Source organism: Elephas maximus, chromosome 9 (genome assembly GCF_024166365.1).
Source record: "Elephas maximus indicus isolate mEleMax1 chromosome 9, mEleMax1 primary haplotype, whole genome shotgun sequence".
In the NCBI taxonomy this organism is placed as follows: Eukaryota; Metazoa; Chordata; class Mammalia; order Proboscidea; family Elephantidae; genus Elephas; species Elephas maximus.
In genome coordinates, this window is record NC_064827.1 from 60,175,730 (window position 1) to 60,193,750 (window position 18,021).

At 37.4% G+C, this 18,021-nt stretch overlaps 1 protein-coding gene across 2 annotated transcripts in view; it reads left to right on the top strand.

The window, feature by feature from the left end:
* Positions 1 to 14,321, top strand: part of MUSK (muscle associated receptor tyrosine kinase) — a 107,500-nt gene extending 93,179 nt beyond the window's left edge. For both annotated transcript variants that reach the window (XM_049896881.1, XM_049896880.1), the window contains 4 exons: positions 5,691 to 5,892; positions 6,388 to 6,579; positions 8,708 to 8,856; positions 13,048 to 14,321. In XM_049896881.1, the coding sequence (XP_049752838.1) occupies positions 5,691 to 5,892; positions 6,388 to 6,579; positions 8,708 to 8,856; positions 13,048 to 13,727 (1,223 nt within the window). In that variant the 3' untranslated portion in view covers positions 13,728 to 14,321. The remainder of the gene's footprint in view (positions 1 to 5,690; positions 5,893 to 6,387; positions 6,580 to 8,707; positions 8,857 to 13,047) is intronic.
* The last annotated feature ends 3,700 nt before the right edge of the window (positions 14,322 to 18,021 follow it).

The window sequence follows — 18,021 nt, forward strand, 5'->3', positions numbered from 1 at the left end:
TAAATTCTCTTTCTTAGTCAGTGAAGCAGATTTTTAAGCATGTAAAAATAAGCCACATGTTTGAAAATGCTGACTTCCCAAAACAGAATCACTGCATGTTGTTTAATGAATATCACTGGTAAGGAACTGTGTTGTTATCCCTAACAGCTGGTTTAATTTCAAAGACCGCAATCCTTTCACATTTGAATGCAAAGAATGTTTTCCAGTTGTATATTAAAGAGCTGAAAGAGGACTTGAATTTCTTAGCACTCTCACACAAAATATATGCAATATCTGGATGCTCACTTAAAACAAATTTTTATCCTTTCCCCCTCAGATTTTATAAAAGGAAACCTAACAAGTAAGTAATTTTGTTTGTGCCCTTGGAACCTTATGTGTATGTAATTGGATTCATGCATGCGTATTTACACTCATACTTCATGATATCCAGAACAGAATGTACCATCTCGTCTCAGGCCTTCCACCACACTCATCCTAGGTAGAACATGAGGGAAAACTGTTGGATGTCTCAGCTTATAGCTTCTACTTAGGCCACGGAAGGCACAATATGTAGTGAACAATGTTACAGTTAATATCTCCCACCTCAAGTTTATTCATCTATGTTATCCCTGATATGTCTATAAAATAAATCAAATTTAAAATGTCATCTTTTGATTTTTGCATTCATGATTTTTAATCATCTAATTATTTATAGATTAAAAACAAATATTTATTTCTTTACTGAGCCAGTCATGGTCTTCAGTTGTGACAACAAAGCTTTATTTTGGAAGATAGTTTCTTTACACAGCTAATTTCCAGTAATAAAATTAATAGTGTCAAATCAAATGGTTTTAAAAAGGTCCATGAAAGCCTTTAGGAAAGAATTCGAGAAGATTGCTTGAAAAGAATGTCCTAGAAACTGACTTGTATCAGATGGTGCTTTAAGCTACCAGAAGGTAGAAATCTTCAGAATGAAATTAGAAAAGTTCTTTCATGTCAGTTAACTTCCTCCGAGCTGAATGTTCTAAGGCCTAAATCATACTCACTTCCTGTGATACATATTCCAGGCCTAATCTCCTTTGCACTTGGCTAAGTGCCTTGACTATTAAAGAGGACTTGATTTTACCAGCTCATTTCAAGGACTAAGACTTAAAGTATTAAAAGAACATTACTGTTTCCAATTGAATCACTCAGTTATTTAAAAAAATAGCAATTATGGAAAACCCTAAAATTCTATCATTCTTGAGGCCTGTCAAATTGTTATTCACAAGTTGAAGGAATGAAAAAGAAATGTTTTATTTCATTGTCACATGAGCGCCAAAGTTTACTTTGATTGGGTTTTTAACTGTTCACTCACTCATCCATTCAGATGTTCATTGAATGCTTACTACTGAGGGCTTGTACATTAGACAGTAACAACACTTTTTTAAAAATCACATTTATGCCTTTTACACTCATTCTGAATAAAAATATCAGTAGCGCAAATAAACTGATTTCTTAGTCTTCAAAAAAATGTTTTATGAAATCTTTGGTACAGGTAAGATAATGAACTCCAAATATTGTAAACTGATCATTTTATCTGAGAACATGTCCCAGGACCCATGTATTAAGACAGTATTCTCTGAAAATGTAATCACACCTTCATCTGGATATTGCTACTCATCCTTTATGTTTAACTTAAACTTACTTACTCTAGAAAACCTATCCAGTGTGCCTAAAGCTGGAGATCATGCTGTGCCTGGGTGTTCCCAGAGCAACCTGTTCTTACCACTCTTATAACACTTCTTATATTTTATTGTAATTATCTGTTTACTAGTTTGTTTCTCAGATAAGTACTTAAATGCAGACTTGTCACGTTACCACAGTATTCCTGATATCTAACCATTAGTAGAATTTAATGAATACATTACTGTATGGATGAGTGAGTGAATAAAACTACCCTTGAAGTTCAAAGGAAAAAGAGAGACAAAATTATGAGAGAAAAGGTAAAAAGAATGAGAATATCCAAAGAGATAATTGATGTAGCTCTAGAGAAAACAAAAGCAAATAGATCAAAGCAATAATCAAGAAATAACAAAACAAAGCTATCCTGAAAGGAATAAATACTTAAATTCAGAGAACAAAATTATTATTTGGACCATGTCAATTCTTGCATTTTAAAATAAATTCTACTTAGTCATAACAGATTATTTTCTTAGTATGTCATTATATTTTCCAATATTCTTAGGAAAATCATCTTTATATTTATCAGTGGGATTAGACTACTAGTTTTAGAAATTGCATTATGTTCACTCACATGTCATATATAGTATGAACTGCTCTGTAAAATCCAGATACAAAAATAGTCACTTCTCCTTGTCTTTATATAATTGCTCCTACATTGTTATTAGCAGGAAGCTCAGCTCTCTAATTTAAGCACCCCTCCCCACCCACCTTGGATTGATTAAGAAACCTAGTCCAAACCTTAGTCCAAAGAGAGTCAGACCGGCTTTCCAACCAGCCTCAGAGGGAATTTGGAAATCTGATTCTCTGTTAATGCTTGTTGAGACATGCTGTCATTGGTCCTGCATGGATGTTCTACTGCTGTGCTGATGTTCTTCCGGTTCCAGGTGACTACTTGAGCCACAGCGGTGACCAAGTCAGCCTTCACAGGCTTCAAAACTATTTGCTTAGCAACTGGCATAATCCTTGGGTCTACTCCTGGACTAAGAAGTCAGATATGGGCACTCCAATGTAATCTCTGCTCTTACAAGAGTCCTATTTCAAAAGGCTTTAGGCATCCACTGAGATAAAAGTTTTTCTTTTGACTTTGGATGTGATGTGTTATATTAATATATTTTCTTATTCAATATTCTCTTACTATAAGATTACAGTCAATTTGCTAGTATTTCATTTAGAATTATTTTAAAAATGTGTGTTCTGTAGTCTGTGTATGCAGTTTTCTTTTGTTCTAATTTTGTCAGGTTGTGATATTAGTATTATAACAGCACCCTAAAAAAGTCTGAAAGATTTTTTGTTTTATTGGAATATATCTTAAAATATGGAAATTTTATCTCTTCTAAGATTGAAAGAATGTATTCATAATTCTATAATGACTTTTAAAACTAATTTCCTGCTTATTAGTATATTTGGGCTTTCTAATTCTTTAAATTTGGTGATTAGTATGTTCCTATATTTTTCTTATGATTTTAAATATATAAGTGCATAATTATATATTATCTCTTTTTTATTGACCTTTGAATCTGTTGTCAGAACTCTTTTCTCATTCTGATATTGTATGTTTGTGTCTTTCTTATTTTTAAAAAGAATAAAATTCCACTGGTTAGACTGCTTTAAAAATATAAAGAACAACTATTGACCTGTTTTTGAATTCTGTCATCCGTTGGTTGTGTATTCTAACATATTAATTTCTACTTGTATACGGCTGTTACTTTAACACTTATTTTCATCTGCTCTCTGTAGTTATTGTTTCTTTTCCAAAGTCTTGAATTAAATGTTTAGAAATAGATAAAGCTATGAGTTTATCATTGACCACAGTTTTGGCCAAATCTCATATGCACTATTAGGAAGTTATTTTCTAATCTGTAACTATGGTTAATTTTTATTCTTTGATCAAAGTTATTATATTTTTCCTTTTTCTTTTAATGCCCTATTGAGTTTTATTTAATCTATTGTTACTTCTGTTATGACATTTTCATCAAAAAGTCCATCTGATAATTTCTGCTTTTTAAATTTGTTGAGAATTATGGCCTGATTTATAAGATCATTTCTGTCAGTAACCCACAAATATTTGAAAAGAATGTTTATTCTTCCTTATTAGGTACAAAGTTAATTTATAGCTATTAAAACATTATTGTCAATTATGTTATTAAAGTAATCAATAGCTGTTTTTATCTTTACTCAACCTATGAAGAGGATTTAAAATATAATTGCAGTGAAACTGTAACTAGATCAAAGCAGTAGGCAAAAATTTTCTTAGGTGAAGGGAAGGGCAACACATAACACAGGCATAGTCAATACAGCTGGACTAAACCAAAAGCAAAGAAGTTTCCTGAATAGAACCAAATGCTTCAAAGGCCAGAGTAGCAGGGATGGGGGTTTGGGGACCATGGTTTCAGGGGACATCTAGATCAATTGACATAACAAAATGTATTAAGAAAACGTTCTGCATTCCACTTTGGTAAGAGGCATTTGGGGTCTTAAACACTAGCAAGTGGCCATCTAAGATGCATCAGTTGGTCTCAACCTACTTGGAGCAAAGGAGAATGAAGAACACCAAAGACACAAGGTAAATATGAGCCCAAGAGACAGAAAAGGCCACATAAACCAGAGACTCCATCACCCTGAGACCAAAAGAACTAGATGATGCCCAGCTACCACTGATCACTGCCCTACAGGGAACACAACAGAGAATCCCTGATGGAGCAGGAGATCAGTGGGATGCAGATCTTAAATTCTTGTGAAAAGACCAGGCTTAATGGTCTGACTGAGACTGGAGGGACCCTAATGGTCATGGTCCCAGACCCTTTGGTAGCCCAAGAGTGGAACCATTTCCAAAACCAACTCTATATACAGGGATTGGCCTGGACTATAAGATAGACAGTGATGCTGGTGAGAAGTGAACTTCGTGGCTCAAGTAGACACATGAGACTATATGGGCAACTCCTGGCTGGTGGCGAGATGAGAAGGAAGAGCGGGACAGGAGCTGGTTGAATGGACACAGGGAATACAGGGTAGAGAGGAGGAATGTGCTGGACCATTAAGGGGAGAGAAGCTGGGAGTGTACAGCAGGGTGTGTATGGCTTTTTGTATGAGAGACTGACTTGATTTGTAAACTTTCACCTAAAGCACAATAAATAAATTTAAAAATAATAATTGCAGTGAAACCTGTGATAGCCGGAACTCAGCAGGACTGCCTTGTTTTTCCAGGTCTCGAAAGTTTTCCACCTTTGACAGGGTATGGTCTTAGCACTTTTCTACCACTCGTTTTAGTGGAAAATATTTGAATTGCCTTTTCTGAAAGTTTCTGCCTTACACAGGCTCTGGATTTCAAAGGTTTTGCTGTAATAAGGTTATTTTAATAGATATACAATTGACTTTGTACCCTACAGACAGTATGAGTATGGTCTCTTTTGGTTTCCAACAGTAATGCAGGTTTTAGCTTGTTTTTATATTGCATTGGCCATTTTAATAGGTGTTTGACAGGAGCTTAGTTTTTAGATAAACTAACTTTTCTGTTCATTTGTGTTCTAATACTTTCTTTATCCCCTTCCATTATTTTTATCCTGCTTGTAAATCAAAAGTAAATATGTATAAAAGTTCAGCTCTAGTCAACCCTAGCCTGCAGTACCATCACATAATGTATTTTGTTTGATAATTTAGTAATTTTTATGACTATTGTCAGGTCATAAACAACATGGTGCAGTGTAAAGTACGCTAGCCCAGGATTTGCACTTTTCTTGGGAAAAATACTTCTTCTCTCTGAGTCTCATCTTTAATGAATCCCTATGATTCTTTGAGCTGGACTGACCTACAATTGGGCCTCACTGGATTCTTACAATTAGACTTTAAGGATCTATAGCCAGGGAGAACCTGATACATAAACACGCATCCTTAAAAATTAAATTTAGTTTACAGATTGCTTGTATAGAAAAAAATATTTCCTGAAGGTTTCCGAATGAGTGAAAAGAATTATCATTGTTTTCTTACAGCATTCCCACCAATGCCATCCTCAAAGCCAAGTGTGGACATTCCAAATTTGCCCTCCTCCTCCTCTTCCTCCTTCTCTGTCTCACCCACATACTCCATGACTGTAATAATTTCCATCATGTCCAGCTTCGCAATATTTGTGCTTCTCACCATAACTACTCTTTATTGCTGCCGAAGACGAAAACAATGGAAAAATAAGAAAAGGTACGGTTCTAATCTAGGCTTGTCTCAGGTAGCAATATTTTTAAACCTACATGCCAAATGTTGGAATTGGGGGTGGGAGGAGGAATATATGTAACATTGCCAGTCTCTTAATGGCATTCATTGCTCTGCTTTAAAATCAAGCCCCCACCCCATGACCTTTCAAAATGCTGGTGACCTTTTGTATAGAGTCACATGCCGTAAAGTTAGCTTTCGCATCAGGGAAAATCTAAAAGTAATTTGAAAAAAAAAAGCTATCCCTCCCCTCCCCCTTTCCTAATCACCCCCACTGCCACTGCTAATGTGGACAGTGACAAAATTCCTGAGAAAATGTGCCTTTGACTCTAAACCAAAGAACATATTTTATTGCTCTAAAACTGCAGGACTTTTGACGGCCTTAGTACAATTTATTTCATTTACTCCTAAATGACAAATCTCTTAAAACCTGAGTACAAAGCTCTTACCTGATCCTGAGCTCACTATTGATCTTACCTGCAGAGAATCAGCAGCTGTAACTCTCACCACTCTTCCTTCCGAGCTCTTGCTAGACAGACTTCATCCCAACCCCATGTACCAGAGGATGCCACTCCTTCTGAATCCCAAATTGTTCAGCCTGGAGTACCCAAGGAATAACATTGAATATGTGAGAGATATTGGAGAGGGAGCGTTTGGAAGGGTTTTTCAAGCAAGGTAAAGTTATTTATGTAAAAAAAAAAAAAAATACTCCTTTGAAATGTGTCTGCACAGAAAAAAATAATCTTTAATGGTTACAAGGGAGAGGAGAGATGGGGAGGGGAAATCACTAACTACATAGTAGACAAGTGTTAACTTTGGCGAAGGGAAAGACAACACACAATACAGGGGAAGTCAGCACAACCTGACCAAGGCAAAGACATAGAAGCTCCTTAGGCACATCCAAACACCCTGAGAGACTGAGTTACTGGGGCTGAGGGCTGGGGACCACGGTCTTGGCGGACATCTAGGTCAACTGGTATAACAAAGTTCATAAAGAAAATGTTCTACATCCAGCTTTGGTGAGTAGCATCTGGGGTCTTAAAAGCTCGCCAGTGGCCATCTAAGATATATCTACTGGTCCATCCTATCCGGAACAAAGGAGAAGAAAACCAAAGACATAAAGGAAATATTAGTCCACAGGACTAATGGACCACTACTACCATAACCTCCACCAGCCTGAACCCAGAACAAGATGGTGCCCAGCTACCACCACCAACCACTCTGATAGGGATGCCAAAAGAGGGTTCCGGGGCAGAACAGGAGAAAAATGTAGAACAAAATTCAAATTCACCAAAAAAAAAAAAACATACTGGTCTGAAAGATACTGGAAGGACCCCTGAGACCATGGCCCTCAGATGCCCTTTTAACTCAGAACGAAAGCCACTCAAAGTTCACCCTTCAGCCAAAGATTAGACAGGTCTATAAAACAAACAATAACACACGTGAGGAACGTACTTCTTAGTTCAATCATGTACATGAGACCAAAAGGGCAATACCTGCTCAAAAGCAATGATGAGAAGGCAGGAAAAATGGACAGATGGACATGGTAAATTGGGAGTAGAAGGGAAGAACGTTGACATATCACAGGGATGGCAACCAATGTTGCAAAACAATTTGAGTGTAAATTGTTGAATGAGAAACTAATTTGCTCTGTAAAATTTCACCTAAAGCACAATAAAAAAATAAAGAAAAAAATACGTTGTATCTGAAAAGATATCAGATCATTACCTTGATGTACAAATACCACGTGTAATAGTTACTTCAAATTAATTAATTCACACCATTAACCTGCTTTGTATTGTGTACTATACTTTGAATCTTAATAATTTTCCCTCTTTTCTGGGAAGTAGGTTTGCATATATGGAGAAAAAATATTTTAATGCATTTAACAGAAACAAGTTATGAGCCATTAGTAGTAGTTCAATCATATTTCCTTTTTGGTGAAAATTTCAAGTCATACATTTTTAATCATAATTTCTTGCTTTGTTTTCAGTAAACAATTCTCAGATTTACTCCTCTTCCATTTTCTATTGCAACATGCTCCACTTCATCTAAAGTTTGCTTTGAATAGTGCTTTGATTTAAGAACTCGGAGCCTGACATGTGTAGATGCGAAATAGATGCTCATCGAATGGTAAAACAGAAAAAGGAAAACAGTGCTCCGAAAATGTGGGAAAACAATGACCTTAAGAAAGGACCATGTATTAGAGCTAACACTAGACAGAACAGCAACTTTGTTTGAATTAGAAGAAAATGTCTTCTCTGCTTAGTTGCAGCTCCACAGAGCACAACAGGGCCCAAAGAATGTGCGCTGGGTCTTAATCACCAAATGCCGTTCTGGACTAGCGCCCTTGTATAGGACACAATCTTACCCTCACTTATGGTGCCACTTGTATGGAGTTACTAAATTAAAAAAAGAAAAAACATCGCGCACATATTTTTACCAAGAACTAAACATATGCAAGGCATGATTTTCGGCTCTATGGGGAATATACAGATGAATAAATTATAGACCCTGCTTTTAAGGAATTAAATTCTGGCCAGGCATGAAGGGGTTAGCATGATGATAATCCCATTGGATCTGTGCGCTTTAGAATTCCTGTAACTTATAAATAATGCACATGTCAAACTTAATCTATGTTAAAAATAATCCCAGTGATTTTTACTACTTGGATACTATTGTTGGCACCTTTCTTTGATTCTGTGGCTCTGGGAAAGGCTGCGTGAGTGGTCAGTATGTATAAATGTGCGTTTGCAAAACCTTCCTAATCATTGGTTTCTTTCTAAACACATTTGTGTCTCAGGGCTCCAGGCTTACTTCCCTATGAACCTTACACGATGGTGGCAGTGAAGATGCTCAAAGAAGAAGCCTCAGCAGACATGCAAGCTGACTTTCAGAGGGAAGCAGCCCTCATGGCGGAATTTGATAACCCAAACATCGTGAAACTCTTAGGTATGAAAATATAAGAAAGGGTGTTCATTTGATCAGAAAACAGTTTTTCCTCCTTTACATGTTCTAATTTTTCTTCCTTTACACTTCAGAATAGATCAGTTTCTTTACTTATGTTTCTCTTTTGATTCTGGAGCATAGAGATGACCGGGGTTTCCCAAGCTTAGCTCCTTCACCAAGGGCCTAACACCACCCATTCTATCCCATGATTTGTAGAACAATGCTTAATTAATAATCCCTTTTTAAACTCCACACTTCAATTTTTCTTTCTCTTTGCTGCCTTTACTGAGAAAACTGAATCCCTCTTATCACATTTTCTTTATTGTGGTGAAAAAGTACACAACAAAACATACTCCATCTCAATAAGTTCTACATGTACAATTATAGTGACATTGATTACATTCTTTAAGTTGTGCACTATTCTCACTATCCTTTTCCAAATTATCCCACCACCATTAACATAAACTTAATGCCCCCTAAGCATAAACTAGCCCCCTTTCAGCCACTCTTCCACCCTGTTAACCACTAATAATTTTTGGTGTCATATATTTGCTTATTTCACCCAGTATGATGTTTTCTAGGTTCATTAAGGTTGTGCATGTATCAGGACTCCATTTCTCTTTATGGCCGAGTAGTATTCCATTATGGGTATATACCACAATTTGTTTATCCATTCATCTGTTGATGGACATTTTGGTTGTTTTCATCTGTTTGCTATTGCGAAAAGTGCTGCAATGAACACTGATGTACAGGTTTACATTTGTGTTCCTTTCACTTCTAGGATTGGAATTGCTGGGTCATGTTCTATGTTCAACTTTTTAAGAAACTGCCAAACTGTCTTCCACAGTGGTTGTAACATTTTACATTCCCATCAGCAATGGAAAGGGTTCCAGTTTCTCCACAACCTTGCCAACACCTCTTGTTTTCCGTTTTTTTGATCATTGCCATTCTAATGTGGATGAAGTAGTATTTCATTGTGCCTTTGATTTGCATCTCCCTAACCAAAAGGTGGAAACCCTGGTGGCATAGTGGTTAAGAGCTGTGGCTGCTAACCAAAAGTTCTGCAGTTCAAATCCACCAGACAGTCCTTGGAAACCCTATGGGGCAGTTCTACCCTGTCTGTGTTATAGGGTCACCATGAGTTGGAATTGATTCAACTGCAATGGATTTTTTTGTTGGTTTGTTTTAACCAAAAGGTTGGCAGTTTCAATCCACCAGCCACTCCTTGGAAACTCTATGGGGTAGTTCTACTCTGTCCTATAGGGTCCCTATGAGTCAGAATCAATTTGATGGCAATGGGTTTGGTTTGGTTTTTGGTTTAACTGCTAGTGAGGGAGCCCTGGTGGCACAGTGGTTAAGAACTCGGCTGCAACCAAAAGGTTGGCAGTTGGAATCTGCCAGCTGCTCGTTGGAAACCCTGTGGAGCAGTTCTACTCTCTTACTCTGTCCTGTAGGATCGCTATGAGTCAGTACCAATTCAAGAGCAATGGGTTTGGTTTTGGAGCCCTGGTGGCATAGTTGTTAGGCATTTGGCTACCAACCAAAAGGCCTGCAGTTCGAATCCACCATCTGCTCCTTGGAAACCCTATGGGGCAGTTCTACTCTATGCTATAGGGTCACTATGAGTTGGAATTGACTCGATGGCAATGGGTTTTGGTTAACTGCTAGTGACATTGAATATCTTCTTATGTGATCACACTGGTTTTGAGATGACTCTCTTAACATCTACTGGGTATAGAAAATGATTCTAGAGCTTGAGAGAGATAGCCTTTTATAATGATCTGCAATGAGCATCAAACTAAATATTTTCCTGCTGAGGAATAATTTTTATTGTTTCTTAAAATGTTGAGACTGAAGCCGTGTATAAACCAAACCGAACCCACTGCTGTTGAGTTGATTCTGACTCATAGCAACCCTATAGGACAGAGTAGAACTGCCCTATAGGGCTTCCCCAACCTTTTGGTTAGCAGCCGTAGCCCTTAACCACTATGCCACTACGGTTTCCTGTATAGGTATTTGCAATTTTATAATATCCTAGATTCCTGAGACTGAATTGCATTCGAACTATATAATTTGCAAGTTTATGATGTCTGTGGTAGCATGTTTATACATCACTACTAAGAGTTTTCTCTCATTTTTATTGCCCAACAAGAGCTGAGATTTATATGACCATTTGTTAAATCTATATCTAAAATCCTATCAATGTCCCATAAACACAGGGTCTCTTTTTAATTCAAATATACATAAGCAGTAATCTTTCCTTACATGATTCCACTGTTCTCACAGTTTCTTGGAACTTAATAGCATTTTTAAAAGATGGCAAAAGGGGAAGGAAGATTGGGAAAATCCATAAAATTTATTTCCAATAAAAGAAATCTGCTTTGATTCATGCATTAGGAATATCAGGCACTTACTGAAAAGGGTTGTATTTTAAAAACCAATTACGTGGTATTGCAATCCTAGTGTATAATGGCTTTACAATCATAAATGTCGAGAAGTAGGTAAAAATGTAGAGATCTGAAGACTTTTAGACAAGGAAGAGGCATGAAAGATTGCAGACTCTCACCCACTGTTCTGGCAGTTGAGAAAATAGTAGAACAACAAGGTAAGATAATTTATTGAAGACGTAATACTTAAGACATGGCTTGCAGTAAGTCTGAGTTTTTCTTATATCCATCTATCCATCCATCCATCAGTCCATCCAACATATATTGAAATTCTATAATGAACCATGTGTAGTACTAGCCTTGAGGTTACAAAGGTCAATAAAACACAGTCCTTCTCTCAAGGAGTTTATTCTGCTTTAAAGTCCCAACTAAGAGTTGGGTTAGAATTATTAGGAGATATAAAACATTTAGAGCTCTTAAAGAAGGGATTATATAAATATGCATATAATTGTTTATATAAAAAAGACATATATATACTTGTTAATAATCATCATAGAGTAGAAAGTTTTCATATAATATTTTCTGTAACAGGGAGTATAGCATTTCATTAAATAACTTCAGTTTAAGAAGATTTTTTTTCCCCCTCAGAGAAATGTATTCTCATTTTTTTGCTTTTTCTCTAGTACATATAAATATGCTGATTGCTAAAGTCCCTAGAATTAAAAACTAACCCCCAAACAGTAAGCCAAGATAACAGTATTCCTTATTTCTCTTCCTTTTGAACTTCTAATTTTTTCCAATTGCCGAAAAAAAGTAGTAGACCTAATAATCCCTTCGTATTCCAAGTTCTCCAGTTTCTCTCTCATATATAGAAGATTTTAAGATTTGAAAAAGCCTTTCTGGAATTAAATCTAAGGCTCTATTTATATTAACATTTTTCCTTTCAAAAATGAGCATCATAAAACTTAAATTTCAAAATGTTTCATCTAAGAATCTTGGGTTTTTTTTGTGGATTTGTTTGTTTGTTTGCTATCCTTTCCAAACTTCATATGACATCCTTCTAATTATCATTCTTCAGAGAAGTAAGCCAAAACACAGAGCAATTGCATTACATACCTAAAACAAACATCCGTTCATAAATTCATTCACCAAACATTTATTAAGCACCTCCTCTGCCAGACACATGGTAGGTGTGGGGAAGAAGACATAATCTCTAATTGCAAAGTGATAAAATACTGGGGTGAAACTTACAAAGAAATAGATGATTAAAATATAGGGTGGTAGGTACTACGTTAAAGGATGATAGAAGGAAAATCTGATACTGGAATGTTCTGGAGCTAAGACATCCTAGCCAAAAACCAAACCCATTGACAGCAAGTCAATTCCAACTCATAGCAACCCTATAGAAGGGGTAATAATTAAATGGAATCTTAAAAGGTAAATAGGAGATGGTCAAAGACATGGGATCAAGGCTTGTCTATGACACTGTCAACAAAAAACCAGGGCCCCATATTTTCTGATCTGACCATTTGCTTTTGGTGTACTTCTTCAATTGTGTTGTGGAATCCCTTTGTGGTGCAAATGATTGACATGCTTGGCTGCTAACCCAAAAGTTGGTGGTTCTAGTCCACCCAGAGGTGCCTCTGAAGAAAAGGCTTGGGGATCTACTTCCAAACAATTAGCCCCTGAAAACCCTATGGAGCAGAGTCGCCATGAGTCAGAATTGACTCCCACTGGTAAGGGTTTTGGCTTTCCATTGTGTCAGTTGAGAAACCCATCCTGACGGTGGACATTGTTTTGGTTCCAGGTGTGTGTGCTGTCGGGAAGCCTATGTGCCTACTCTTTGAATATATGGCCTATGGCGACCTCAACGAGTTCCTCCGCAGCATGTCTCCTCACACCGTGTGCACCCTCAGCCACAGCGACTTGTCTGTAGCGCAGGTCTCCAGCCCCCGGCCCCCGCCTCTCTCCTGTGCTGAGCAGCTCTGCATCGCCAGGCAGGTGGCTTCTGGCATGGCTTACCTGTCAGAGCGCAAGTTTGTCCACAGGGACTTAGCCACCCGGAACTGCCTCGTGGGTGAGAACATGGTGGTGAAAATTGCTGACTTTGGCCTCTCCAGGAATATCTACTCAGCCGACTACTACAAAGCTAATGAAAACGATGCTATCCCTATCCGTTGGATGCCACCCGAGTCCATTTTCTATAACCGCTACACCACAGAGTCTGATGTGTGGGCCTATGGTGTGGTCTTGTGGGAGATCTTCTCCTACGGCCTGCAGCCCTATTACGGGATGGCCCACGAGGAGGTCATTTACTATGTGAGAGACGGCAACATCCTCTCCTGCCCTGAGAACTGCCCACTGGAGCTGTACAATCTAATGCGTCTGTGTTGGAGCAAGCTGCCTGCGGACAGACCCAGTTTCACCAGTATCCATCGAATTCTGGAACGCATGTGTGAGAGGGCAGAAGGAACTGTGGGTGTCTGAGGTTGAAGTGTTCAAATAAGACGTTGCAATCTCCTCTCAGACTCTGTGAGCCAGAGGAATTCAAAACCAGAGGCCCAAGAAGACCCAGATAGGAAAGAATAACAGCAGACATGAATAGCGTATTGCTTGTTTCCCAGGAAAAACAAAGGCAGTTCAGGACTCATATAGCAGATGGACCGATGGCAAATACAGGCTAAGAAATGTGTCAGATACCAAGAGATAAGTACTCTCCCTCTTGGGGAATGTTTGTATTACCTATTGTTCAAGAAAGGATGTCATCTGTTCAGTTCCTGAATTACCAGGCAGCAGAGTAGGGCTCTGCTGTATTACATTTTAATATGAAATGTGATACAAAATTTCATTTTTAATAAATTTAGATCCTGTCCAGTATGAAAGTAATATATCTTCAAGTAAAAAATTTAGGTGAAGTACAGAAAACCAGAATGAAGAAAAAAACCACCCATTGTCTCACCACCTCAAGAAAGGTGTTAGTTTTTTGTTGCATTTCTTTCATGTATTTAACGCATAGCTTTATATTTGTTATATTCTACAGAGTTGTGGTTACACTTTATCGATGGTGTTTTTAAGGAATAAAATGGCAAACCAGCAAGGCTATATCCTTTTTGTGATTTCCAGTTCCCTCTTCTGTCTTTGTGCCCCTTCCCCTTTAGGAGTTTTTCCTTTTGTACATTTATCATGAGCTTAATTTTTTTTTTTTTTTTTTTTTAGTTTTCTTATTTCTCCAGTTTTTCTGGGAAGAAAAAAAAAAAAACGTTTTTGTGCCTTATGGATTTACCTTTGTCTTTGAAAGTTTTATTAGTACCTTTTTCTTCATTTTAATCTTTGTTTCTTCCTCTTTTCCAGGCCTTTCTGTCCTGTTTTGGTTCTTGAGCTGTTTTTCTTTTATTTCATGCATACCATAAACACCTAACAGAAAACATTCTTAAAAATAACGTTGCAGACTGATATGCAAATACTTACTGCAAAATACTACTGTCTTCTTCTGTGCTAGCCTTTGGAACCACTCATTTCAAATACTGGCACTCAATGATTTTATTACCACTGTCTATTAAACCACTAATGCAGGATTTCAGAAGATACTCTTGTAACTCTAGAGTCATTTCAAGCTGCTATTTTTTGTGCATGCTGACATTTTTTCCTTTTAGAAACCAATCAGTTGGCAGTAGAATTAATATAGTGTTGTTTACCAACTTTCTACATGTCTTATTAACCTAGTTCTTGTCATGTTTGATGATTAAAAGAAACAACCACCTTCTGGAACTCAGATCCCTGGTGCCCAGGATTTCTCAGAGGAGCTCATGCAGCATCCTTTGCTAAGTCTGACATGAATGACACGAATTTATTCCTGGTATAGCATGAAGCCAAATTCTCCTGAAAAGCAAATAAACAGGGACGAGAAAAAGCAGTCTGTTCTATACACTAATTGGCCAACAGGGGGATGGAGAAATGGTCTAAATCCTTTTTTTTTTTGTGCTTTAAGTGAAAGTTTACAATTCAAGTCAGTTTGTCGTACCAAAAGTTATACACATATTGTTATATGACCCTAGCTGCTCTCCCTGCAATGTGACAGCATACTCCTCCTCTCCACCCTGTATTTCCCGTGTCCATTCAACCAGTTCCTGTCCCCCTCTGCCTTCTCATCTTGCCTCCAGACAGAAGCCAGCCACTTAGTCTCGTGTGTCTACTTGAACTAAGAAGCACACTCCTCATGAGTATCATTTTATGTCTTATAGTCCAGTCTAATCTTTGTCTGAAGATTTGGCTTCAGGAATGCTTTTAGTTTTGGGCTAACCGAGAGTCTGGGGGCCATGACCTCTGGGGTCCCTCTGTGGCCATGATATCTGGCCTAAATTCTTGAAAGTAGATTTTCAACTGTCATTTGGAAAGCCCTACTTGAAATACCCAAGCCACCTTAATGTGACAACTTACCATCTTTTCTGGAAAACCACCGTTTCTTGTTCATAGACCCTCTAAGCAATCAGGACAAAAAAATTGTAGAAATTACCCTAGAGTCTGCCCTCTCCTTCACCCCTGATAGTTCATCAGTTCTAGTTCCTAAAAATCTCCTGCTGTCGTCCCCTCCAATTCAGTTCTACTGCCTATTGCCCTGGCTCTATCACGGCCTGCTTATTATCTGACCTCCTCCCATTTCAGGCCTGAGCAGAGTCCATGGGCATGAGAGTAGAAAGGATGTGCTTACCCATAGCTTTGATTCATAAACAGAGAAGTCAGAATTTAGGACTCAGACCTACAGAGGTGCTTTAAAGCCATGATTGTAAGTCCAAAATTGAGACAGTTTTCTGAAGGGCTAGATTAATGAAGTTTCAGTATAAGTCCAAAACAGAAGGTCAAGAGGTCAATAAAGCTGACAGACTAGAGAAGGCCACCAGCAAGGCTGGAGCTTTAGTGTAGATTTCCGTGGCATATTTGAACTGTCACTTATGCTCTGCAAAATACAAAGATGCCTTTAGGTTTCTTCACGGGATAAGGTTTTATTATAAAAGAAATACATAGAAGGTAGGCCCATAGAAAAAGCTACCCAGGATTACTTATAGAAAAGCAGGGCTGGGACAGATACTCGGAGCACCATGTGGTTTGTACTCCGGGTATATTGTCACCCCCTTAGAGCCAGGTTTCCACACCCCCAGCTCTATCCTCTGCCACTCTGAGCTATTCTCTGCTTCCCTCTGCCACTGCTGGTTAACTGCCCTTCCTCTTCTTGTCCGGTCCACATGGCCTCTATCTACAGCCTCATGGATCCCCTGCCTGTGTGTTCCTTAGGCTCTAGTATTCAAGATGCCAAAGCAGAAGAATAAAAATATAGGTAAAAAAGTGAGTGAGTGATCAAGTGAATGACTGAATATTATGAAAGACATGCAAAATTATTAAGTATTTGAAGAAATTGAAAACTAGTGAATAGAAATTCCAATATAGCAGTAGCAATAATAATGGTACTATAATATCATTTAGCTAGCATTTATTGAATGCTTGCCATGTATATCCTAAGGTCTTTAAATATATTTACGTAAACCTTACAATATCCCTATATTGTAGGTTCTATCATCATGCTCATTTTTCGGGTGAGGAAACAGGTGCAGATTGATGGCGTAACTGGCCCTAGCTCACAGAGCAGCAGAGCCTGGTTTATGACCAAGACAGTCCAGCCACAAAGGCCAAGTTCTGAACCACCATGCTGTGCTGCTACAATATGTTACAGAAGACATGACTGAACATTGATGGCTTTGTGGAGGTGATCTATAATTTGTATGTCATTTCAAAACATACACTGTTTAATGAAGGGCAAAAAGGTAGATTTTGGCATTGTCATATTTAAGTTAATAAAAAATTCATTGTTTCAGCAGTTTTTCAAATTAAAAAATTTATTGTTTCAGCAGATTTAGTTGCATTTTTGAATTACGTTCAGCTTGCTACCTTTTTTCCTTAGTGCTCATCCTAATGCCCTTATCTGAAGAACGTGGACCTAGGATATTTACTGCTGTAGTCTTCTTTTCTAAATATTCTTTTACCCCACTGTAGAATCAGTGTATAAATTCAAAACGGGAGGAGAGAAAGAGACATTCAGAGTGCCATTGTTAGCAAGTGGGTGAATAGGTATCAGTAAGGCACCAACAATTGTTTTATATGGTCAAATAAATATCAAACATGACAAAAGTGCTAGGGTATTTTTATTGCATATGGCACCAAAAAACACATTCCCTGGTATTGTGATGGGACAAAAGAAGAATATTTTCTTTTCATTTTACAGTATATAAGTGTTCAAAGCCATAAAATATTCTTCTAAAAATCCAGTTTAATTTCTGATTAATAATCATTTTATGGCTTTGTGATAACTTAGCTAATCAATCCCTTATATTTGAACATTTGGTTTTTTTCTAATTTTCACTATTACAAACAATACTGTAATAAACACTTTTATTTGCATAGGTCTATAATTATTTCTTTATGGAAATTCTGAGAAAGGGAGTGTCTGGGCCAAATGGTGTGTATATTACCAAAAATACTAAGATTTATTGCCACAGTCTCTAGAAATACTGTTCCCATCTCTAAATTGTATAAGTGATCTCATAGTGTTAAACAGTTGCTTTTATAGAGCATTTATTGTTTTTATAAAATAAATATTTTGTCTATTTCATTATAGAAAAGCAGATCTCATTTTAATTTCCTTTTTTTAAATTACTAGTGACTGAATTTTTCTTATTTATATGTCATTTATAGTTTTTATTTTGGGAATTGCCTATAGTTCATTTTTCTG